The 25251-nt window shown below is 39.9% G+C and overlaps 2 protein-coding genes across 4 annotated transcripts; one reads left to right on the top strand and one right to left on the bottom strand.

Moving 5' to 3' along the window:
* Nucleotides 1-521: 521 nt before the first annotated feature.
* On the bottom strand, nucleotides 522-11255 carry TRMT6 (tRNA methyltransferase 6 non-catalytic subunit). 3 transcript variants are annotated; one of them, XM_065734465.1, is made up of 11 exons: nucleotides 11133-11255; nucleotides 9919-10046; nucleotides 9420-9529; nucleotides 6441-6532; nucleotides 6269-6352; nucleotides 5732-5856; nucleotides 4577-4941; nucleotides 4286-4371; nucleotides 2216-2318; nucleotides 2050-2136; nucleotides 522-944 (listed from the first exon to the last, which is right to left on the bottom strand). In XM_065734465.1, exons 1-11 carry the CDS (start codon nucleotides 11231-11233, stop codon nucleotides 771-773), a joined length of 1455 nt encoding a protein of 484 aa, XP_065590537.1. In that variant the 5' UTR covers nucleotides 11234-11255; the 3' UTR covers nucleotides 522-770. The 3 variants fall into 3 exon arrangements, with proteins under 3 accessions (XP_065590537.1, XP_065590625.1, XP_065590711.1); XM_065734553.1 differs by lacking the exon at nucleotides 6269-6352; XM_065734639.1 differs by lacking the exons at nucleotides 9420-9529; nucleotides 11133-11255 and having other exon boundaries at nucleotides 9919-10042.
* Nucleotides 11256-11478: 223 nt separating this feature from the next.
* On the top strand, nucleotides 11479-25108 carry MCM8 (minichromosome maintenance 8 homologous recombination repair factor). Its single transcript, XM_065734900.1, has 18 exons — nucleotides 11479-11593; nucleotides 11731-11805; nucleotides 12301-12383; nucleotides 12571-12720; nucleotides 13441-13544; nucleotides 13979-14177; nucleotides 14506-14591; nucleotides 15523-15674; nucleotides 16557-16755; nucleotides 17535-17565; nucleotides 17860-18000; nucleotides 19450-19591; nucleotides 20175-20370; nucleotides 20631-20826; nucleotides 21723-21932; nucleotides 22492-22568; nucleotides 23037-23226; nucleotides 24552-25108. Exons 1-18 carry the CDS (start codon nucleotides 11479-11481, stop codon nucleotides 24642-24644), a joined length of 2439 nt encoding a protein of 812 aa, XP_065590972.1. The 3' UTR covers nucleotides 24645-25108.
* Nucleotides 25109-25251: the final 143 nt, after the last annotated feature.

The raw sequence follows: 25251 nt of genomic DNA on the forward strand, positions 1-25251 counted from the left end.
GACTGTAAAATAAATATATATATATATACATATGGCAGTTCTCAAAGCTGTCACAACTTAAACATAAAATAACTACCAGGAAAATGACAGGCAATACCACCGAAGACATTAAGTATTTGGTATTTAACTTACTAACATATGCTTTCCCCTGTATTTATTTCAGGAAACATTGAGTCATGATATTAAGGTCTGGAATTCACGTTCTCTTTTTATTGTTCCTTTGGAAAGAAAAATACTTTTTTGTATTAATGATTTTTGCTGCTTATGCAGCTTCCTTAGATTAATCAACACTGCATGGCTCAGTGCCTGAAGAGGGAGCAGATCACTACACAGAACATTTTACCCTGATTTTGTTCTAGGAAAATAAGAACCAAAATTACACGAGTGAATTCAGACTCAACATTTAAAAAGCTATGTCATCCTGTCCAGTTTTGGCAACAAACAAGAAGAGCACTTTCACTGATGCCTTTGTCTTTTGTCCATGTTAACTTCTCAGCCTGACCATCAGGTCTTTTTTATTTTTATTTTCTGAAGTTAGTGTGCTTTCAGTGTGATGTCTGACACAGGTTTGCTTTCAACAGTTTATCTTCTCGTTCTGACCACGTAAACTGTTCAGGAGAGACAGTTCTCCCTACCACATAATTCTGCTTTTTGTTGACACACACATGACAGGTACTATTTCTGTGCTGTCAAGAGCACGGAAACTGTACCTGTTATTTTACTAGCCACGTATCTCCTGAGATCTGAAAAACAAATCAATTCTCCAACTGTTAACAGTGAAGGTCTTGAACTTTGCATCTTTTAGATGACGGCTCTTCCATCGTCAGTGCTTCTAAATTACTGGAATCAGATTTGCCCTTATCTAGCACAACAGTTATACCAGATAGCAGGTATCCTCCTCCTCCACTCATTGTCAGTTTTGGATGGCTTCGATCTGGTAGGACCTTTAAAACAGGACAAAGAAAAAAACAAAACAATGAAAAACCAAGCATCTGTGAGGAGTCATGCTGTATGTGCATGTCAAGTGATGTATCTCAGTTTACAGTATTTGTTCCAGTCACAACGGACACCTGAGAAGTGCAAGTCTCATTAACACATTTAGAACTCATGTAGTTTGCAAGAAACCACAATGGGTCTAACATAGCAGCAACCTTTACATATCTGCTATTACTGTAAGACACAGCAGTGAACCAGTGCTTTCAGCTCTGCTATTCTTTTCTGTAAGTCTTCTCCTGTTTTGCTTCCTCCTTCTTCTGACCGCCCTCACAGGTCTGAGCTGATTTATCTGGTTTCAGGAGGTGACACTGTTGTTCCTAGCTAGGGTTTCCTAATGTTTAGGAATTACTATCCCTGAGCAGAGCAAGCCTTGCCAACCCTCACACTGGTATCCATTGGTCTCACCATCATTCTTGACTCGGTTGTAACAGCCAGTAACTATGGCCACCCTTGCCTTAAAGTCATCCTCTATATAATAATTCCTTATGGACTCCAGAAGCCTATGGGTGAGGAGCAAGCCAATACAATGCAAGGACCTCTCAGAAGGGGTGAGCTGCTTGCAAATGAGGTGTGCTTCTGCTCTTCATAGCTTCACATGTATATACACCTTGTCCAAACAAAGTTAAGTCAAATCAACATTTTTCACCGTGGAAATGTTCCTAGGCCTGAAATTCCTCATTACTTCAGTTCCAGGAAATGTGTTATGTGAAGACGCTGAAGTCACCACCATTTCTGTGTTACAAAAATCTTTTAAGCTATCCAAAAAACTAGCACTCAATAGATAATTTTGATATTTTTGCTCTATTTTCTGTATTATATTGGATCGTCACTTAGTTATTATAACCCCTAAAGCAGCACAGTTATGAACCTCTTTCAGTGTGCTGCCTTTGGAAGTAGAAAAGGAATTAATTCCATTCAAAAAATATTGCCATTTTGCATTAAAATGCTTCGAAGCATTTTCTTGCTACTGTCATATAAACAAATGCATGAGCTTGCACATGATTTCAATCAACCCAGAACACATTTTGCTTCCCTCAATAGTGCAATCCTTACCTGGTAGCTTCGTAGCCACGTTTCAGACAGCTTTAGGTTAACAACACCACCTCTCTCCCTCAGCTTTGTGTAACACTCTAATAAAGGCTTAAGAAAAGAAATAACAGGTTATATGGCAAAGTAGCCTCCAGCTCACAGTAATAACAGAGTAACAAACTCCATTTACCTCTTTGTACTGGCAGTAGACAACAAAAGGCCGTGAGGGAGCAACAAACTCCAGTAAAGACAGTAATAGAGGAGTGGGATGAAACTTGCTGGCTACAAGTAAGCTGGAAAAGAAATTTCATGCACATTAGTAGTCTTAAATCCTATTCATCAAGTGACATTTTCTAGTTAGCACAGTGCATCAATTACAGATGAATGTTGCTCATCAGCCTGTTTTCATGGCTCTAACGAGTCCCCAAATATAAAAACAAATTATTATTTCCTACTTGCATTATTAAGAGGATAAAAAGCTATAAAGTACAGCATATTAAACACATTGCAGAAGCATTCCTTTCAGCTATTTTGAACTCTGTAATAATTCTGACAACCCCAAGAACTTTAACACTGCTTTTCTACCCTCTGACTGTCAAAATGTAACTTTTTTTTTGACTGCTAGTTGTTCCTTAGAATGAAGCTTCAGTTGTGATTTTTTAAGCTCTGCAACCTTCATTAAATATACGTTGTTATTTAAAGAGGAAACAATTCCTTAATGGGCATGACTAGAAATGTTTTAAAAAGAATTTATGTCCTTAACAACTTAAAACCTTCATATTTTATTCTTTACCCTAACTTTCATACCACGTGTATCTTGTATTTACAGATGCTTTGGGTTCTGTACAGAAAAAGCACAAATAAGAAGTGAAAAAGTTATTTTGCAGTTGTTCACATTTTGGTTTTCTGCTGGATAAAGCCTTTGCAGGCTCCAGGTTTCCCTCAAATCCACATTGCAAGATGTAATTAGCCAAGTGGATCATGAAGAAATAAGACTCCGGCCCATATTCCAGAAGGTTCTGAGGACTGCACTGACACTGAAAGGAACTGTGCCAGACAACAGGAAGGTAAGAGAGAGATGAGGGAGAATGTGAGAATCAAGTTATGTTCTCTCATATGGCAGCACACATTGCTGTCAGCAGGCAGTCTGCTCAGTCTCAAAATTAACATAGTGGACAAGAGGGGAAGAGGTGGAAAAAAGACACAGAAGGTACAGAGGCTGTGTGATCTAATTCTGAACACAGGGAGCATCTATAATCCAATTTCTACTTTTATAGTGCCAGAAAAATGTGATGATCCATCACTGCCTACTCCTCTGTAAAACAAAAACTGCATCCTTTATAGTTGTATCTTCCACGTGAAGTAGTAAATGTTGCTAAAGTCATGGTCTCAAGCAGTAATCTCCTAAAGCTGGTGCTCATCTTTACCTAATTACCAGTTTTCCTTTAGTCTGACAATATCTTAACCTTTCTCCTTATCTGCAATGTTACAACCTCTTACCTATCCTTTTCCCATTTCTCTCTTGCAAAACAAAGCAAAATCTGGACTTCCTCACCTGCTATTACTCCCATGCCAACCGAGTCATTAGTTTGAAGCATTTGCTTTACTTTATTAGATTTCTCATAAGGAAAGATTAATACGAATGCTCTTAAATAAGCATTACTTAATTAACTCAAATCACCTCAGCATTTGCTAAGAGCATCACGAGAAAGTCACAGCCTCAAAGCACTCTCATATTACTGTGATGTTGAACTGCGAGGAATATGTTTATTACATTTCTTCTATGCTTCTGATATTAAATCATCAGGGAAATAACTTATTGGGGAAAAAAAAATTACAGCTAATGCAGATAAAATGAAATTATGTGTTTTTTGCTGATGTTGTGAAATAAATTACTTTCTTTTAACAAGCATTGTTCTAATACAGTAAACTCAGGTCCCCAGGACCTCAAGTTCTTTTGTTACTGAAGAGAATCCTGTGATATTTATCTGCAATCATTCTACCTGGATTCTGTTTACCATAAAGTAAAATATATATATATTTAGGTGTTTACTCTTAGATTTTACTCAAACACTTTAAATGACCAAAAAAACCATGAAAACCAGGTGAGAACCAAACAAGACCCAAGACACATCTGGGTTGACTGCTAGCTACTAAATATTTAAGGATTAACGTATTTTTTAAAACAAAGCTTTTACTCATTTCAAAAAGCAGTGATTTTCCATCAATGCACTCGAAACAGAACAGCTTTCTGACTCACCCATCTGCATTCTTCTCTCTTAGCAAAGCAGCAGCTTCTATTAGCTTTTTCCTTCTCTCCCATTGTTTTCTTTGCTTTTCTCGAACCTTTGAACAATAAAATGTTGTGCTTTAACTTGTAATCACTACTGCATGAACTGAATTTTCATTTTTTGTGCTTTAGGCAGCTCAACGTAAGGCAAGTTTCAAAACTCCATTTTAAGACCTAAACAAGCTGTACTCCAGGATGTCTGAAATCAGCAGCGTTATACTGACATTATGAAACTCAAATAGCCATAATCAATATTCTTACATTTTCTTTGTTTTCTCTTTCTTTGTTCTCTTTACATTCTGCATCCTCAGCATTAATGTCCATTGCTTCCTGCTCTTCTGTTTGGTTGATCTCCATAGCTGATTCAGCAGAAGATTCCTCTTCTGTTCCCTGTATGGAAGTCTGCTTCCCATCAACAAGTCCGTTCGTTTCTTCCTCTGCTACTGCAGCTTCTTCAGGTTCTGAAGGCAGAGTCTCTGTAGACAGTGTCCCACAGAGAAGGCTATCCACTTGGCTGAGAGGAAATTCATGAAGATTACTGAAAAAAAGTTTTGGAAATCCAAAACAACTGGTGGCAGCTCTAACGGGTCCCCCTCCTGGATACATCTGAATAATGGATCCGTAGCCTACAAAAGCCAACGAGTCAAATATATTATAGTCATTAGAAAGCCAGAACTTCCAGGATCAAGAAGCATGCATTTAAAAATAGGTATGTTGTCTGCTCATCATCAAATCTAGCATATTCCAGTGCAGAAATCTTTATAAGAAAGACAAGTTACTGCAGATTGAAAAGACAAGGCAACTCAAAGACTACACATGTATAACATGTATTTAGGACCTGTATAGAGCCCACAAACAGTGAAAAACTGCTAGAAAAACAATTTAGTTTATAATTAAAATGATTAAATTTCTACAGTACTTAATTTGTTTATCTATCAAGCTGTTTTGTTAAACAGTAAAAGCTAATTTAAGCAGCACTAATAAAGAATATCTTCAAGGCCCAGACCGCTGCTTTACAGGAAAAGGTGTCACATATTTAAACACAGCAGAAATAGTTTTTCAGTAGTTGTACTGGAATAGCAGCTTATTTACTTCAGAAAGTAACTACATGCAAAAAAAAATTCCTGCAAGGAGACAAATCTATAGTATAACTGCTGGGGTGCTCTCCAGTCAGCACATAGCATTAGGTTCCTCTTCCCACCTTTCCTGGCTTCCAGGATACAGCTGACACCTCTGCCTAGTGTCTTTGTTTTAGGATGAAACTAGGTAACAGATTGAAAAAGAAATGCAAATAGAACTTGCATTTGAAATGTGAGAAAAAATACTTTTAAGTAGTTCCTTTCAGAAGTATCAAAACGGAGTGTATTTCTTAAGTTTCAAATAAGCCCTCGTTCTCTGTGTTACTGTGTTACTTACCTCCCATTCTCTCCATCACAGCGCCCAGCAGAAGGCCAGCACACGTTTCCATCACAACCATCTTGTTGCCAGCACGGACGTTTCCTAAAGTAAGCATCTGAGCTAGAGTGTCATAACGCAAATGGCTAGAAGACAAAGGGTTTCAAGAAACATCAAATTTATTTCCTTAGAATCAGACGCCTAGCTCAATATAAAACAAGGAGGTTGGGGAAGGAGAAGGAAAAAGGTTTGAGAAGCCTTGGGTAAAATAAAAAGCAGGTAAAAGATGTGCAGAGAGCCACTGCCAGAGGGGTAATTAGCAGAACAGTGGTGGCAGGGAATTGGCAAAAGCTGATGCTGCATGCTAAGGAATTTTTTTCTTCACTACAAGAGCACATGGATTCATTTTCCATATCCCATTATTTTTCACCGATTTACAGTCTTTCTTTTAACAAGAAAAGGAATGGTAGTATGCACTCCAGAATAATACAGATACTTTGAAAAAATATTTTAATACCTTTGTTACCATTCAAGAAGAGAAACAAAATAAAAACTTACTTAATTTTGCCAGGTTCCCTTGCATAATACATTGTTGAAAGAATGCGAGTGGATGGTTTTACAATTGTAATAACTGCCTCATATCTGTAAGAAGTACACAGCAATAGCCTTACTTGAAGCTCAACAAATTCAACTACTACTAAATATTTTCCACATTTTAAGATTCACTTACTTTTTCTTCTTCTTCTTTATGTATTTATCTTGAGCAAATTCTGTTTTGTCTCGGAATGTTGTACTGTTCTCTATTAACTGTTGAACAATTTCCTTAAAAAGACAATATGTATTTATTATAGCTGGTATGTATTTGTCATTCACTTTGTATAGTGGGTGGGTTTTTTGTTTGTTTTTCTAAACAAGCACCAGAAATATTACATACATTCCTTCACTGGAAGAAAAAGCTCCATTGACATTAATACCAAAGTAAAATTCTACTGATCAGCCAGGCACTACTTCAGCTCTGTGAGGCCTCAGTACCTACACATTTTTACCTCATGCTGAACACAAAGGAGACTACCCTGCTCTCTGTAGGTGATTAGCTGTCTTTAGTCACGCTGTATTTAAAGTGGGGGCAGGGTTATGTCTATTAGCAGTCAGTACAGAACAGTTAGCATATATTCCGAGTTCTCAGTTTAACTTTCACCACTGGGTACAGCCATGTAAAACTGTTACTACATCCTCAAACAAAAGAAGGATCCAGATGTCATAAGCAGTATTTACTTGAATCTAACTCCTTCTCAGGGTCTCTGACTTCAGCATCTCTGTCTCTGAGGATATCTTTTGCATATATATATATTTTTTGTCTAGACTGCTTTAGTTTTTCCTCTCAATTCTGGCTATTTATCAGGTATCTCCCTTAATTTCTTCTGCCTTTCAAATTGTGCTAGACAACTATACCAGTTCCTTGCATCTAATTGTTCACCTTTGCTATTTCCTACAGTATTCCTAGTACTTCTTCCTCCTCTACCTTCCAGATTTCCCATTTTTGTTTCCAGGTCTTGTTCTAATTTCTTCCCTTTGCCAATCCAACTCTCATTTCTCACCCTTTCCAGTGACAGCTGGAGTGATCATTAAGACCTCCAGCAGAAAACAAACAAACCAACAAACCCTCTCATAGTTCAGACTTGTCTTCATGCCTGCCACATAATAATAAATGCTGCACAACCCTGTTTTGGTTGTTGTGATCAAAGTAGTTGGACTGGCAGAATTCTATGATCCTATTCAACATGGATGAAGAGCAACAGTGTAATTTGGCCTAATAGGAGTTTGGAGAGGCTGGTGGTAGGAAATGATAAAAAGAGTATTTTAAGTGTGGACAGCATATCTCCCACTGTGCTTTGAGAACTTAGTCCAAAAAAACAGCGGTCCAAGTAGTTCTCACTTGCTACTTTTCAAGCCTTTGAATGCTAAAGATGTACTATTAGTAGGGTGAATCAGTGAATCTTTCCTTTTTTGTTTTATTCTTGAAAGAAGTTAAACATGGTATCTACTTTTTTTTTTTTTTTCCCAGTAACATTTAGTGAGGAAACCAGAGAATATTTCTGTAGGGTAAACATAACAAGCCAAAGGCAAGCTGCAGCACTTGGCAGTACCCCAGGGATACTGCAGCCTAATACCACACACCTATCCCACAGGATATGGGAGGAATTTTGGAAAGTGAGGGGAAAAATCCAAGTTTTATTTCACAGAGCAACTGTCTCTCAAACTAAGCGTGCATCACTAAGCCTGCAGGAGGGGGACTGGTTTTACAGTCTGTTTTACACAGCCTGACAGTGACAGGTTAAGGAGGAATGGTTTTAAACTAAAGAAGGGGAGATGTCGGTTAGATGTGAGGAAGAAGTTCTTCACTTAGGGTGGTGAGGCCCTGGCACAGCTGCCCAGAGAAGCTGTGGTGCCCCATCCCAGAAGGTGCTTCAGGCCAGGTTGGATGGGCCCTGGACAGCCTGAGCTGGGGGTTGGGTGAGCTTTAAAGTCCCCTCCAACCATTGTGTGATTCTGTGGTGATGACAAAGACATGTCATTCACAACCACGAATTCAAATTTTACCAGACATTCACAAAAACTAACTGTTGCTGCTATTGTAACAGTCTAAACTGAACATCAAAAAACCACAGTTTACAAAGCAGACTATTTTAATAACCTAAATTATCAGTATGTACGTGGCACAGACATGCAGAGGACATAAAGAGGCAGAGTGACCTTCTGCCACAGAACTAATGAGACCTAAACAGAAAATGTCAAAGCCATCAGACTCATTAGTACATTCTTATCAAAGAGAGAACACCAAGAACACCACAACCATGGAAACAGGGGAAATGCCATTCGTTAACTCCTTGGAGTTATTCATTATTCAGGAGGCAAAAGCAGAACAGCTACTCTGAACAGCAGCAGCAAACAGCAAAGTGCAAAGATGAGATGAACTTGATGTAAGTATGAGCAATTCCTTATCTTTTATGAGAAAGGATAAACCAAAGATGAGAGAGAATTTTGGCTGACCATGTTTGCAGAATAGAACATGCTGCAATGGTATCATACCATTTAAGAAGACCTCACTTCTTGTGGGTTAAACATGGGGTAAAAACCAACAACTTTTCTAACAGACTGATCTCCTGGGAATATTTTTAGCTTTTGAGGTGCAGATAAAACACTGTTTGATAGGCACCACCTACATGCACACCAATAGCATGCTTGTTACATAGTGTTATTAATTAATATGTGTTTGTCCATAATCCTTCACTACTATCTCTGATAGCTTTTTATTGGACAATTTTAATATAGAAATAATATTTTTAATTTTCTAAGAAAAACTGAAAAAGTGATCATGTGAATTATATTTCCTTAGTGGTTTATATTTATCTTATTTATTTTTTATAAATAATACAGTAGACATTTTCTATGCCTGTTATGACTCTTAATACAGTAAAAATTCATACTTTGCTTTCTACTGATAAAGTTGTCAACCTTACATGAAGTTTTCTCTGAAAACAGCTTTTGCATTTTTGTAAAAACAGATATTTAAGAAAAACACAACTCGAGCAGAAAAACAAAGAAAAAGCACCGAAGCCTATGCACCATTAAAAAGAGTAGCCTGTTCTGTAAACTAAAAGATAACCATCAAGGTAGCACAGAAATGACATCAAAGCCTTATTTTTACCTGTCCTTTAATACCCTTGTCCTTCAAAGCCTTTATGTCATCATGAGTCAGTTTCTGAGACTTGCCATCGTCAACTATGTTACGATTATCTGTACCTGCTTCTTTTGTTTCTAAGGGAAAAGGATATAGATCTGTAAAATCTAGTTCTAAGTACTTTTCAGTTGGAGAAACATGATTTCACAGAAAGCAGACCTCTCAGCATTACACCCACATGCTTTGTGCTCTTGCTAAGTATCGTGTAAGCAATCAAATAACACGTAAGATGCATCTTTCTATGTTCACCCAAATTAAGGTTCAAGTTTTCTCCCATATTAAGAAGTATTTGTTACGGGACAAGTGGAACAGCAGGTCAAGGCAAAACCATGCACTTTTATGACAGAAAGAATATAAGAAACATAACAAATGGTTAACAGAAAGCTCTCCTGTCATCTTTGGTCTTAACAGAGAATAACTAGTTAGTGCCTTTTTTCCCCAAGCATCAATCAACCTGCTGCAATACCTGTGGTAGTCTCTTCCACCTCTTGCTTTGGCTGGAGGTTTCCATCACTTGTTACTTCAAACGTAGTTCCATATACATGACCAATGGCTTTATCCAGATAGAACCCCTGCTTCTCAAAAATAATTTTTCTGAAAAAATAAAAACGTTAATGCTATTTAAAGCATTATTTTAACCATGTCTGAGAGACCAGGTGACAGGATTTGGAAACCCCCGATAGCTGGAAGCTAACTTAATATATGCCTTTTTAAGCTAAGCCTTTGAAGCAAATCAAGACAAGCATTAAAAACAAAACACTAACTACTGTTAACCAGAACAGCACATTATGCTGAAACTGGTTAGGAAAAGAACAAATTCAGCATACAGCACGACCAATGTGTTTTCAGTTCACAAGCACTCTGAAATGAGAACTAAAACATAAGGATACAGAATTGTACAGCACCATTTCTGACACAAGAAACAAAGTGTCCAACCGCAGCCACTGCCACCTGTTCTCAGCCTGCCCTTATTCTCATCAGATTACAGAAAGTAACAAATGAACACAGAAGTTATTTAATTCCCTATAGCAGTATTTACTCTTTATTTATTTATTTTAATGATGGATGCTTAAACAAAACTGAACACATTAACTGAGATTTGCAAAAAGGGATCTGACAGCAATGTCCTGGCCATGCTCTGCAGGCCAACAGAGTAACTATAGGTGCAAGTGCTAACTGAAAAACCCCTCTGATGCCCTGCTCTTCTGCTCAGCATGAAGCCTCTCAATAACCAGCACTCCCAGCTTCACTGCCAAGACCTCACTCAATTACAATACAGTCTACTAAATCAGATGTCTGGCCATTATACCCAACACTGACTTCTACACAGAGGTCTACAAACTCGTCTGCTGCACTGGGAAGAGCAGAGGGCTGCCCCTTGACTACAGCATTTTGTGCTAGGATGCAGGGACTCCTTGCTACATCAGCAAGCCTAGAAAAAAGAAGCAGAGATTCACGGCAGCCACTGAAGATGCTCAGTTGACATCCCTTTGAAAACGACACCTCAGCTACCTTTCAGAGGCGTTACATCTTCGTCAGAAACGCACCTAAATCTTTCCTGCAGTCAGCCGCAGGAGGTGAGGCAGAACTGAAACCCCCTCAGGTTTTTAGCGAAGGGTCCGACGACCTGCTGCAAAAGGATCACAGAAAAACATCGAAAACCGCCCACCGATCCCTCACCTCCGCCGCAACACGGGTACAGCTTTGAAGACGTCTCCACGCTTCAGCACGGCACAGTCCCCCTCACAAATTAACAAATTCCGACTCCGCTCAACCGCCATGGCCGCCGGCGCGCTCACCGGAAGTTTGTCCTCCCGCCGGAAGTGCCCCGCACCGCTTCCGGTGGCTGTGCGTGGCAGTGCGCAGGCGCCGCCGAGACAGCGGTTTCCCGCCTTCGGCGGAGTGTGAGGGGGTTTGCTCCTCGTGGGGTCTAGTGCTCTCTTCGGAGCTTTGGCCTCAGCGATTTCTGTTAACCTTGTTCCGATGCGTTTCGGTTTCCTCCGCTCCGATTGGCGCCACAGCTGAGATGAGCAGGGACCTCAGGGGCAGGGGATGTCCTCGGGGCCGGGGCTTCCAGGGCTGGCGTGGAGGCTGGCGGGGAAAGGCGCGAAAGGTGGAGTGGAAGAGGCCGCCTGAGCCTGGTGAGCCGGCTCCTCCCTGCTGCCTGAGGCCTGTTCGTCACGGCAGCGGCGGTTTCTTGCCTCCTGGTGCACTGAGACTGATGAGGAGGTCTGTGAAGCTGTCATACCCACCTCGTTTTAATCTCAATCTCTTTCAGCAAGATCTCGGCTCGTTCAGTCAACATTGGACCAGTTTATTCCATATAAGGGCTGGAAGCTTTATTTCTCTGAAGGTATTTTTAGACTAAAGTCTAGCAAATATCCTAATCACTTTTCTCTAAGTCTAGTTACACGTAGAGGGGATAAAAGGAACAGAAAGCATCTGGAATTCATGTTTGTTGTATGAGAGGAATGAAGTCTTGTAGTATACTGTATATGAATATACTGAATATCTGTGAGCTCTGAACCTTGGAAGGGAACTTTGAATGGTATAAAATAGCATATTGATAAACATGGTGATAAACACGTTCAGTTAGCTACATGAGGCATGCAGTCTGTTATGCTGGCACTTGGCACCTCTGCTGCAATTTTACATGCTTGACCTCTGTCAGTGTAGACAGGGTTCTCTTTTGTCAGAGATCTTGTAACAGAACGTTAACTGTGATATTGTAGAGAGCATCTTCCTCTGTTCTGGAATGCAGAAAAAGCATGAAACTGCCTGTTTATGTATTTAGTGAAGTGCAAACAATTGTTTCTGCCACTTACTAACACTGTGTGTTTCTGGTTAGCTTATGCTGACAAGTCACCTTTTGTCCAGAAGACACAAGCCTTTGAAAAATTCTTTATGCAACGCATTGACCTTTATGATAAGGTAAATAAATATATATTTCTTTGTGTATGTATGTACCTATCTAATGGTATTGATGCAGTAGCATATATTTTAGGTGTTTGCTCTTTCAAAGATAATCTCCTTCACAGTTATGAAATGTTTATGATATGTTTTGTATGTCTGGTGCTTATCATTTGAAGAGTATTTTATAACTTGAAATGTTTCACAGGATGAAATAGAAAGAAAGGGAAGCATCCTTGTGGATTATAAGGAGCTGATAGAAGATAGAGAATTAACTAAATCAATACCAAATGTATCTACTGAATTACGGGATATGCCTCAGAAAATACTGCAGTGCATGAGTCTGGCAATTCATCAGGTAAACTTGAAGTTCTGATAGATCTGCACATAACTGTCATGATCAAATAGAGTCAATCAAATTTAAAGGCAATTATTTTATTAAAAAAAAACTTCAAATTCCTGTGCTTCTCTCAATAATAGAAATCTGCTATTTATTCAAAAACTCAACAGCCTCCATTTCTACACCCTTTCTGTATGACCTACAAAATCTTATTTTGAAAATACTTTGGTTTATTGCATGTTGTATATGCATCATCAGACCAGTTGGCTAAAACTAAGTAGAATTCTAATAGATACACTATAGAGATGTCTAATGCCTGTTTTATTAATGTACTGTGGGCTACCTGGGCAGTTTGTCCCACCTCATGCAGTGGAGCCATTCCTGGTGGATGGGTGTGGGAGGAGGTGCACGAATTCCTGGGTCCGTTCATTGTCTCCTGAAGTGTTTTAATACTTGTTGAAAGGCACATTCTCAGACATTTTTGTCAAACAACTCTTCACACGTTGACCAGGATTAAAAGTTATTGTATATTTTTCTTTTAACTAAAAAAAACCCCAACAAATGTGATAATTTTAAATTCCTTTTATAATGAGGGTTAGAACTGGACAGAAACAGGAAAACACTGTAGCAGGAGTCACTGAACAGTCCCTAATGTGACTGATAGCAATCAAAGAACAGCCAACTGAACCCATGTCATATGATGTACCTCATTCATGTTTGCCCTTCTGTTTTGTATAGGTGCTGACCAAGGACCTTGAAAGGCATGCTGCAGAGCTGCAGGTGCAGGAAGGGTTACCACTGGATGGAGAGCCTATAATAAACGTTCCTCTCATTCATGCCAGGTAATGGGTGTTGAGTATTTGTTCTGTTTGCAGGAACATCTCTTAGCCTCTGTTGTGTGGATCATCAGGGTCCGAGCATGGTGCTGAAGGCTTACTTGTTTTGTTGAGGGACTTCACGCTGTGAAGCTATTTCCAAAACAGTCTGCTTTTGCCTTCACAGTGACATAAGCTAAACTGTCCCTGTGAAGGAAAAAGAAATAGCAAAAGAAACAACGTATAAAGTGTGAAGCTGAAGAAACAGCTTATAAGTAGAGAAACTACTATGTAAAACATTTATTAAAAAGAGAGAAATATATTTACATATTTGCTCTTTATTGAAGGAATTAGGAAAGTATTCAAAAAGGGTCAAGCCTTTTTGGTTAGCTGCAGTGTTTTTGGTTCCTCAGTTAAGTGTGGTAAGTTTTCAGAGTATTCTTGCTTAATCTCTTTTGTAGACTGTACAACTACGAGCCACTAACTCAGCTGAAGAATGTTCGGGCCAACTGTTATGGGAAATACATTGCCTTGCGTGGCACTGTTGTACGTGTCAGTAACATCAAGCCTCTGTGCACCAAGCTAGCCTTTGTATGTGGCACGTGTGGAGATGTTCAGAGCGTTCCTCTGCCTGATGGAAAGTACACTCTTCCAACTAAGGTAAGTTAGAATCATTTAACCTTATATTTTTCCCTTTTGCATTTCTGTAGGGTTTTGAAAAGTAGCAACACTGGTAGTAGTTAAAATAGGTGGATGTGAGGGGAAGTAGTGCAGATGTTTAAAGCTAGATTAAACAACGAGCTGGCTGTGCTTGATAGCTCTTTATTGTGGATCTACATGTTAATTTGTAACCCTAATTTAATTTAATTTTTCCCCTGAAATTGTGTTTATAAATCTTACTGTTTTGCTTACTTTCTTTTTGGAAAAAATAAAATAAAATTAAAAACTAAAGAGATTTGAGAATGAATTAGAATTAATACTGTTACAGTGCCTTGTTCCTGAGTGCCGTGGCCGGTCGTTCACACCTGACAGGAGCTCTCCTTTAACTACCACAGTGGACTGGCAGTCTGTTAAGTAAGCTCCTTTCCCTTCTGCTCAAAAATGCAATACAGCAGGGCAGTCAGGAAGTGATAGAGTGGCTCACTCCATTTTATACTGTGTAACGTTGAGCCCTCTAGAGGTCAGTTTGGAAAGCCCTGTTAAATTACATCCATCAGCTGTGACAGTTGAATGAACAAAATGTAAACTTAAGGGCTAAAAATCCTGGTTTCAAATGATACTGATTGTATCTCCAATACCTTCTACACTCCGTACAATGCTGGGCCTGCCCATTCATCTGCTTTTCATGTCTAATCAGCAAGTATGCCTAAAGATGTTAGAATGTTGCTAGGGGGAAACATGTTACAGTTTCTATTTCTACAGAAACGTAACAGTGTTAGTGTAGCAAGGTAGACAGTGGATTTCTTACTTTCTATCCCCTCACTTCTACTGTACCATCACTACTACAGACTGTTGTTCTGTGACATACATTCAGGTGAGCTATTTCTTTCCCAGCCTTCTGCAGCTACACAGAGTGAGCTACTGTTCTTGTTGTGGTCTGATTTAATTCTTGGGCTTGGATAAGGTTAAAATGCCAGTTGTGCATTCATTGGGGCTGTAATGTCCATGAAGTCCCATCTTATTTCACATACTGTACTTATTTCTACATGAGCATGCTCACTGGTGCTAGCAAATGTGAACTTTGTTTATTATTTCGAGAGTTCATTGTTATTGCCTTCTTCGGTTTGATGTATAATATATTCCCATTTGTTTAAGTCTGAACTGAAAAATACTGTTTCTCCAAATTCAGCACTGCAGTTCTAGTGTTGATCAGGACATTTCTCGTGCCTCCCTTCTCAGATCAGGAAGGACTGGTTGAAAGTTTGTGCCTACAGAGTTTGTATGCTGTAATTGAATTGGCAACGTTATGCACAGAGTTTGTGTGGTATGGGTCTGCGTGTTGCAGGGTTCAGGAGCTGATGTCAGATGATCAGCGAGAAGCAGGCCGAATCCCTCGCACAATTGAATGTGAGCTGGTTCAAGACCTTGTGGACAGTTGTGTCCCAGGAGATGTGGTCACAATTACAGGGATAGTTAAGGTGTCCAGCACTGAGGAAGGTAAGATGTATCCTAGAAGACTTCTTTCTGCGTGTGGGGCTTTTCTCTTGATTATATGAGATAAACAGCCCTTGAGCTTGCAGAGTTGTGCAAGAATTAAGTGTATATCTCTTCAAAAGTTCCCAGAATTTCACAGCAAGATGTCATTTTGAAAGCAGTGTGCTTTCCTGTTTAAGAGGAGCACTGTCTCTAATGCGTACTGATAGTTGGGCTTTGTCTTCTGCAACTCACTGGTCTGTGTGTCGTGCTAGTTCTGAAGTGGCAGCACTGATGTGCAGTGCTTCATAGTATCTCAACTGGTAGAAAGGTTACCTCTGAGCTCATAATCTGAGGAGGACATCCTTATTTCTTAGTTCTCACTAACAGTCATTCTTTGCTTAACCTTTTCCCCTCCATGTCTCTTCAAAGGACAGGAAAACCATCCCTCTACTGTGAAGGCATATCATCTTTCTCAACATAGTCCTCCCTGGGGAAATCTTAAACTTTTTTCCCCCAAGTGTAGAACTGTGTCATGCACAGCTGTTAAAAGGATGAAGGTGTTTTCTGTGTGGGAAAATTATACATGTTGTTTTTTGTTTGTTAGATCTAAAGTGTCTGGAAAACATAATTCATGTTGCAAGAAAATTCTATATATACATAAATGTATGCCCCCCTCCCTCCCATCCAGAAAAATATTTTGTGTACCTAAAGGCTTGGAACTTAATGAACAAATGTAACTAGAAGCTGTAATGCATTTTACGTCAATTTTTGAGGACTGTAGGTGTTGATTATTTAAACATATATGTACCTTTTATTTTTTAATTTCCTTGTGCCATTTGTAAGTAACGTTGGTACTTAGGATGTAAAAGTGATTCCTTAATTGTCTGTCAATCTTCCTACCAGGAGCATCTAAAAGTAAGAATGACAAGTGCGTGTTCTTGTTGTACATTGAGGCGAATTCTGTCAGCAACAGTAAAGGACAGAAAACAAAGAATTTTGACGACGAGACTTTTCAACGGTCATTCATGGAGTTTTCACTTAAGGACCTCTATGCTGTTCAAGAAATTCAAGCTGAGGAAAATCTCTTCAGGATTATTGTGAAGTAAGTCATGTCAGACCTAGGCTAGGCGTGACCAAATTCGGTCCAACATGACAGCTGATCTTAAAGCTATGAGGTGTCTGAGGCTTGGACAATGTCTAGTCTACAGATTTAAAACACCAAAGTGGGCAAGGGGTTCCAGAGGAAGTGAAAGTATTGCTGTAGGGAATGCAAATGGAAACTGAGGGTATTAGAACTTTGAAATAGAGGAAAGTTTAGTGTTTCAGGTCAACCCTGAGATAGAAACTCACAGGTAAGTAAAGCAATTCATTCATTTCTTCTCCTCAGTAACTAATTTTAACTCATGAACACTGTTTTGTCGTCTGCTCTGCTTTTGCACTGCAGAGGAAAGAGGTGAGAGAACTGATTAGAGAGTTTTCTAAAGACCCTCAGCTCAGATAGAAAGGTCCCTGTCCAACTGGACCATCCCTCAGCTCCTCCCAGTGGAGGACAGAAGCTGTAGCACCTTTAGAAGGGAGTTCCAGGTAGTTATTTGATAATAATCAGAATGGGTGCAGTAACCATTGGGAAACTGGTTCTCTGCAGTTGTGCAAACTGAAAAGAAAGGTTTTTCTTATTGCTTCAAGTATATCTGGTTGTATGAAAATTTCAAGAGGTTCAATTCAATACTAAATTTAAACTGACTCTGAGAGTTCAACAACTAAACAAACAATGTTTGTGCTTATAAAAGTATTCTGGGACAAAGAGACAGAACAAGTGATTGTTTAATATTAACGTGAGGTCTGTATTCCTCCTGGGTCACAGAATGCTTTGTTTTTCAGCTCTCTTTGTCCTGCAATCTACGGCCATGAGGTATGCAGTTTATCAGCTCTGCTTCAGTTTGAAATGCTTGTGCCACACTGAACTCTTGTAGGTTGTCTTAAATTTATCAGAGGTGCAGGGAAGGGGCGGGGGCTGTATTTATGGGTGACTTCAGTGTTGTTCCAGTGTGTGAACTGATGAGGCAGCCTTATACCCTTGGAACTTTCTTAGGGGGTTCAAGTTTTTTCATTCAGAGGGAAAGAGTTATTACAAACAGGTCTGGGGAGATGGCAGTGTTGATCAGCAGGACTGAGTACTTACTGGAGTTTGTATGTACCACTGCAGATTGTAAAGGCAGGCTTGGCCCTGGCCTTGTTTGGAGGATGTCAGAAGTTTGTCGATGACAAGAACAGAATTCCAGTGCGAGGAGATCCACATGTTCTGGTTGTTGGAGATCCAGGATTAGGAAAAAGTCAAATGTTGCAAGTATGGGTTTATTTGCTACTGCTGTATAACTGTTTTTTTCCTGAATTCCTTGCTACCTTACCTAGCTGGAGAGTTTGCTTCACGTAGCATCCCTTAGGTATAGTATAGTACCCAAATGGCTTTCCTGCTGTCCTGTCTTTCCAGAGAGCCTTGCAGAAGAGAATCAGTCTGTTAAAGCACTCATCCAAGCAGGTGTACTCAGACAAGCCTGCGAGATTTCAATTACTGTGTAGGCTTGCTGTCTTTCCCTTGTTAGCTCATTTCACTAGCCATCCTCCCTGGTGAGATGTTCTGCTCCTTCCTATCTTCTTTTAGCTGACCTTCTGTCAAAAAAAAAAAGTACATTCTTAGAACTAGCATGCCACTCACCTTCAGCAAGGTGTATTTCCATTCACCTGCCCTATTTCTATATCGCTGACTCAGATTTGTGTCCTTTGGGAAAGGGACCTGCTGCTACTTATGTAGGAGTCTTGGTGGGCGTTTTGGTATGACTGTAGGAAAGCCAGCTGCTAGTAGAATTTCTTCCTCTTAAAAATTCTTTTATATTATTTATTTCACTGAATCAGGAAACTCTGGCATCAGAAGAAATGCTCTTATTCTTCATGTCTTTCCTAAGTTACAGAACATCATTCAAAATGAGCTATTAGTCTAGTTCTCCAATAAGACCCTGAGAGAAGGCTCCTCTCAATCACCACTTTCTCTGGGACAAAAATTGACAGAGAGGAAAACAAAGCTGTGTAGGAGCCAGACTGTGGTGGCTTTTGTTATTGTGATTTTTTTGTTTGTTTATTTAACCCTGTAGTTGGTGCCTGTCATATCTGGCACTGAGCAAATATACTCCGGGTGTTATCTTTTGATTAAATTTAGGCATTAGTAACTATAGAGATTTACTAGGAAAATCCAGTTATGGTAACTGTATTCTAGCCAAATTTAGCTGCTGCATGTCTGTGTTTTGTCAGTCCATTCAAGTTATAAGCTGTTTCTGGATGCTAGGGGCATAGAGAAAGACCAGTACTGTCTTTTGTCCCTTAGCTCTGGGGCAGACTGTGCATGCTTCCTCTGAAACAGCTTGTGCTGAGTGCTCAGGCAGGATGTTAGTCTGAAGTGACCTGGGGATACGAAGGCACAGAAACGTATCTGTGATCTGGTGATTTTTGGATGGGAAGTTACCCAGCATTTTGATATGCTTTGGAATGTAAGTGTTGTGCCCCCTGTCCTAGCAGTTTTCATAACACAGTGGTTGGGACTCTGTGCCAGGGGTGTGACAGTAGTTACTCCTACTATTTTACAGAATAGGTTCCTTGGGACTGAAAGGAGTTCAAACTTGACTGTTGTGCCACATTAAATGGAAACAAACAGATTAATTTTGCTTTGTACTATTTCTCTAGAATAAGGTTTATGAAATTGTTTACCTTAGGGAGAGAAAAAAAGTCCTTCCTTCTCTTCTAGGCGGTGTGCAACGTTGCTCCTCGAGGTGTGTATGTTTGTGGTAATACTTCCACCAGCTCTGGCCTGACAGTTACGCTCTCTAGGGATGGTGCTTCTGGAGATTTTGCCTTGGAAGCTGGTGCTTTAGTGCTTGGAGATCAAGGTAATGTTACAGGCTTAATATGAACAAATAGGATGGGGTGAGCTGCTGCCGAGTCTAAGACAACACTGCAGTGCTTGTGTGACTGGTTGAAAATGTAAGTTTGGAGTATGGTGCTGGCATTCCAGATCTGGGAAGTTCTGAGCTTTACCAGAAGTGGTTCCTGCTTTCCTGGGGCTCTGGTTACTTATAAACTCCTCAATTTCTGCAGTTCGCATACCAATCGTACTTAACGTGTCAAAGATGGAAGATTTCCTTTTTGAGAAATCTGACATAAAGTCAGGTACTGGATTCTTACTGCTTTTGAAAAATAGCTTGCTTGTGAGTTTTGCCATCTTTTTCTTTAAAAAAAAACAAACTTATTTTGTCATCTCAATGAGAAACCAAGACACTGCTTCTGCAAGCCAGGCCAGCTGCAGCAACATGGAATGGAAATGGATGTTGCTCAAAGGAAGGCTTGGTCTAATGTCTCCTGCAGTATCTAGAATTTAAGTTGTGTTTCTGACACTGCAGGATTGCAGCATAGGTTTGTCCATCAGTTAATGTGTTTTCTAATAAATCTTTGTCCTCTGCTCATTGTTTCCAGGTATTTGTGGAATAGATGAATTTGATAAGATGGGAAGCCAGCATCAGGCTTTATTGGAAGCCATGGAACAGCAAAGTATCAGCCTTGCCAAGGCTGGTATTGTCTGCAGTTTGCCAGCCAGAACTTCTATTGTTGCTGCAGCAAACCCAGTTGGAGGGCATTATAACAAAGCCAAAACAGTGTCTGAGAACTTAAAGTAAGCACTTCTTTGAAATGCTGCTTGTATCGTTCACTTTCTGGAGCAGGAGCTTCTGCCAGTCTTGTGTAAAATTGACTTCCAGTTTTCTAGAGCTTGAACACAAGCTTATAGGAATTTCCTGTGCTTTTTGGGAGACAAATTGCTGTTGTGTTTTACTCGGAATGAAATGGACAGGATTCTCTGTCTTTGTGGTAAAGCAGAGTTGCTGTATCCTTCCTCTTATTACAAGCATTGTAATTTTTACCTTTTTACTGTAGAATGGGGAGTGCTTTACTGTCAAGATTTGACTTAGTTTTTATTCTGCTGGACACCCCAAATGAAGATCATGATCATTTGCTGTCGGAGCACGTGATGGCAATCCGAGCTGGAAGGCGGGCAGCGTGCAGCACCAACGTGCAGGACCGCTCTGTTCTTGAAGTCGTTTCAGATCAGCCTCTGCTCGACAGGCTAAAGGTAGTGCTCATCCTGTGACTCTTGCTGTGTCTGTTCTGTGGTGCTCTTTGCTGTGGACCTAGCAGCCCTGACTTGCTTGATGTCTTCAGTCTCCCACTCTTATAAGAATTGGCTCTGAATTAAATGAAAATCACTGAAGGCTCCAGTTCCTACAGCTTGTCTGTTGTAGCTAACAACATGGTGAAGTTGCTAAAGTTGTGTCAACTCATACAAAAGAGAATTTACCAGCTAGGCTGCTTATTTTTTTAATATATTTTTGGGGTAATTGAAAGGTATTTTGCATGCAGATGCTCTAAATCAAACTTACTGATTTCAGTAAGGAGCTACAGAACTAGACTGGTATCATAAATTGATGTAACCTGATATGCTTTGAAATACCAAATGCAAATAAAGTGCTGTGTAAGCAAACACTTGGATGTCTGCAAACCAACAAAGACGTTATAGATTATGGAAGGAAAACTATTTTTTTAATTGAATTCTGTGGTCAGTTTGGCAGCTGCCCCTTGTGCTCTTCAAAACGAGATGTCAGGAGTGATGGCTTAACCTTCTGTAGAGATGTATCTTGTAACAATTAAGAAATTGGATTTTCTCTTTTTGAAAAAGAACTCTTGATACGGTTCGATCACATTTGACACTAAGGAGTGCAGATGACCAACTCCTGCTTTTTGTGAACTGGGCAGGTCTGTTTAATGAAATCTAAACACGGCGCGTCGACTTTAAAAGAATATGGCTCATATATGTAGAATCAGAGCCCTTAGAGAACATGTTCAGAGCTTGAGAAAGATGTCACCGGATAAAGCATAGAAGATGAAAAGTTTGTTTAAAAACTGGGTTGTATTCTACAAGCTTCTGATGCAAGGTCAGAAATCTAAGGCCTTTGTTTGTAACTGTGTCAGATCTCGCCAGGAGAAAACTTTGATGCCATTCCACATCAGCTGCTGAGGAAGTACGTCGGGTATGCTCGGCAGTATGTTCACCCAAATTTATCTCCAGAAGCAGCTCAGGTCCTTCAGGAATTCTACCTGGAGCTTCGGAAACAGAACCAGGGAGCAGGCAGCACACCGATTACTACAAGGCAGCTGGAGTCGCTGATTCGGCTTACAGAGGTAAACTCAAGCTTTAATACTTGAAGGACTGAAAACAAAGAGATTATTCCTAAGTGGTACCAGTACTGCTGTGGTATCCTTTGTGTGTGGGGTTTTTGTTTGTTTCTTGGTTTTACTTTTTTGGTTTTTTTAAAGATGCTTAAAGAGTCTAAAGCCTGTCATGAAGTAAAACATCCTTAGGTTGTATTTCTAGCTCCTTATCATGTTTTCCTAAAGGCAAGAAAGGTACTGGCAGGGACAAGCTGCTGCCCACCTTGAATTGTTAGTTTTCTGTATCACTGCACCTTTATAACATTATTTGTGATGTGCTACTTCCTGAGAATGAGCTGTTAAGAAAAACTGCAACCTACATCCTGGTATTGTGTGTATGAAAGAGATGATGTTGAAATGCTGACAGATTAGAGGACTTATCATCTATATTCTGTAGACTCACATTGTGTCTTTGTGCTCCTAAAATTAGTGCTTGCTGTATCATTGCACGTGTGGGGCAGGGCAATAGCTTTCTCTCTCATTGGGTGTAATATCTTTAATATACCTTTCTAATATACTTTGTTTTAAGGCACGATCAAGGCTGGAATTAAGGGAGAAATGTACCAAGGAAGATGCTGAGGATGTAATAGAAATAATGAAATACAGGTAATATGCAGTGTGTACCAATAAAGCATTGTGCTGGTATTTATTCACTTTCTAGAACAGGTGTGCAAACAGTGAAGAAATGACTTCAGCAAATGTAGGCCCACAGGACCAACATTCAGTATTTTTAATTCCTGTTCAAAAATTGACAGCAGCCCTCAGTTGAATACTACTCCTTAGAGCTTTAAGCTGTATCACTGCAACAGTTGTTAATATCAGTCTGCAGTAATTTAGAAGCTGCCAAAGGTTTTCCTCTAGTGTTACCACTCTCTGTTGTTGCTGTTGGACAATTTAAGTTCAGAAGTGATTTGGACCAATGCTTTTTCTATGTTCCCTAGTTAGAACAGCATCCCCTAGGAAAAAGACACTATCTGTCCTCTGAAAACTTTGCATCTCGAGTGGTGGTGTTTCAGGGAGGAAGTTCACACATTCTTACTTCTGGATCCCATTTATTTTTTATATGTATTGTAGCATGCTGGGAACCTACTCGGATGAGTTTGGAAAACTGGACTTTGAACGTTCACAGCATGGATCTGGGATGAGCAATCGGTCTCAAGCAAAAAAATTTGTTTCTGCCCTCAACAGTATTGCAGAGCAAACTTACAACAATCTCTTTGATTTGCAACAGCTTCGACAGGTTGCAAAGGAGCTACAGATACGAGTAAGTTTGGAAATCAGACATTTCTTTATCAACTATAGAAGCAGTCAGAATTACTTAGTGTCTGTTAATTCAGCCTGCTGTGCTGTCTGCTCTGTGCAGTGAGCTTTCTGCTTGACCTTCAGTGGCCTTTTAGGTTTTCATTTCTGCTTTGAGCACCCTCGTGCCATAGTGTGGTGGGAACAACATGGCCACAGATGTCTTTTATCCCTGTCAACGGTTTACGGGCAGGTTCGGCCCGGTTCCGTGACGATTGGTGCGGGGGACCCACGGACCCACGCCCCAGGAAAGGGGAAGGGGGAAAGGGAAAAGGGAAAAGGGAGATGGGCCTAGGAACAAAACAGCGGCAACGATCTGAGGAGGAAAGCTAATTTACTAAATAAGATATCAGAAAGCAAAATAACACAATATAATACAATATAATTGGAATTAAAGCTAATAAATCAAATAAAATGAGCAAGAGAGAGTGTCCGATAAACCGAAGGCCTTACGCTAACGCTGAAGGCGGACGGCAGCGAGCACCCACTGCTGAGTCGATCCCAAAGGAAAGAGAGAGTGTCCCGTGACCGCAGACAGTTTTTATCTTTCCCTCTGAGCGTAAACACGTAAGAACGCAAAGCATCGCAAAGTCCTCTGGGGAATGGAGTTCTTCTTCTCTTCTGAGACAGGTATACCTGGAACTATCGATGATCCACGGAGCTGGAGCATTAACTCTTTAACTCTAAATGCACTACATGATGTTATGATGTGGAATACCAGTACCAAAAATCATAAAACCATGACAATCCCATAACAGTTCACTTTCCATACTTGAGAGTTGGGAAGTGCTGCAAGACTAGATTTGATGTGGCTCCCATCTGGCAGAATATGCTGTTGCCCTCTCTTCTCACAAGACCATTCATTTATTCAACAACCAGTTACTTGTAGCTAAGAGAGTTCTAATTTTGCCTTCGTATATTTAATGCAGAATATTGAACGGACAAAAAATGCATCATTAATAAAAATAATAAATCAGTGAGGGCTGTAGAAAGTAGACTTCAGTGCACTTGGTTGATATTTGTGTTTCAGAACTTGGGTTTCTACATATGTTACTGTGCATCCTTTGTGCCATTTGTGAACAGTAAAGCTCCAAAGGGTGCAACTGATGGTGTGTTACCTGCTTGTAGGTCATTGGTTTGTGAAGGAAACTCAAATCTAGCTCAATTATAAGTAATGCCTGAATACTACAGTTCTTTTAAATCATTTGTGTTGCTTTTTATCCGATGGAATTCATTTTTTTTCCAGTTTGGCATTTATGTTTGTCTCTCCCCCCCTTCCTCCAACTGCAGGTATTTGATTTTGAGAGCTTTATTGAATCCCTGAATGATCAGGGTTACCTCTTGAAAAAAGGCTCGAGACTTTTTCAGCTTCAGACTATGTGAGAAGAGCTGCTGCAATTAACTTTGAGACGGAATTACTGTATCTGGGCTGGACTGCTGGACATGCAGCAATAAAGCACCCCGACTTGCAGCCCACATAGGACCACGTCTGGCTCTGATCCTGTTCAAAAGTTGGTAATGGCAGTGGGCTTCTGGGTTGTGTTTTTTAGCACTGCAGTTCATTTGAGGAATTTAAAGTATAGATACGTTTCTAAAAACCTGGGAACTTTCATGTTGAGGTGCTGCAGCTTTATGGCTGTGAGGATTTAGGTTTTTTGATTTGCAACTCTATTTATTGGTCTTCCTAAGAGATTTTATTTGAAGTGCAAGTCTAATTTATGAAGGTCTCCTCATTACTGTGCTTAATGTGTAAAATGGGAATTGTATTTTTATTTCTCACTAAATATGATAAATGGAAATAATAGTAATGGTGAGCACTTGTGTGGGTGTTAATAGCTATTGCAGAACGTGTTACATACTGTGTGTGTCTTTGAACTGCCCTGCCTCAGAAGGCTGTGTGACCTCATGAAACAGTGCAGCAGCATAGCAGATAAGAAGCTTTGCATAAGGCTCTTAAAAACGATCAAATGCACTGCTGGAATTGCTTTTT

Source organism: Cyrtonyx montezumae, unplaced genomic scaffold (genome assembly GCF_038088225.1).
Source record: "Cyrtonyx montezumae isolate F1298 unplaced genomic scaffold, pur_monq_1.0 scaffold_0, whole genome shotgun sequence".
In the NCBI taxonomy this organism is placed as follows: domain Eukaryota; kingdom Metazoa; phylum Chordata; class Aves; order Galliformes; family Odontophoridae; genus Cyrtonyx; species Cyrtonyx montezumae.

Excerpts from the sequence above, each read along its gene's own strand:
- TRMT6 (XM_065734465.1), bottom strand. The coding sequence starts at position 11,233 with ATGGCGGTTGAGCGGAGTCGGAATTTGTTAATTTGTGAGGGGGACTGT. Across the intron at positions 10,047-11,132 it reads GTACCCGTGTTGCGGCGGAG|AAAAATTATTTTTGAGAAGC; the intron begins GTGAGGGATCGG and ends TTATTTTTTCAG. Across the intron at positions 2,319-4,285 it reads AGAGAGAAGAATGCAGATGG|CTTACTTGTAGCCAGCAAGT; the intron begins GTGAGTCAGAAA and ends TTTCTTTTCCAG.
- MCM8 (XM_065734900.1), top strand. The coding sequence starts at position 11,479 with ATGAGCAGGGACCTCAGGGGCAGGGGATGTCCTCGGGGCCGGGGCTTC. Across the intron at positions 12,384-12,570 it reads GCATTGACCTTTATGATAAG|GATGAAATAGAAAGAAAGGG; the intron begins GTAAATAAATAT and ends AATGTTTCACAG. Across the intron at positions 14,178-14,505 it reads AGTACACTCTTCCAACTAAG|TGCCTTGTTCCTGAGTGCCG; the intron begins GTAAGTTAGAAT and ends ATACTGTTACAG.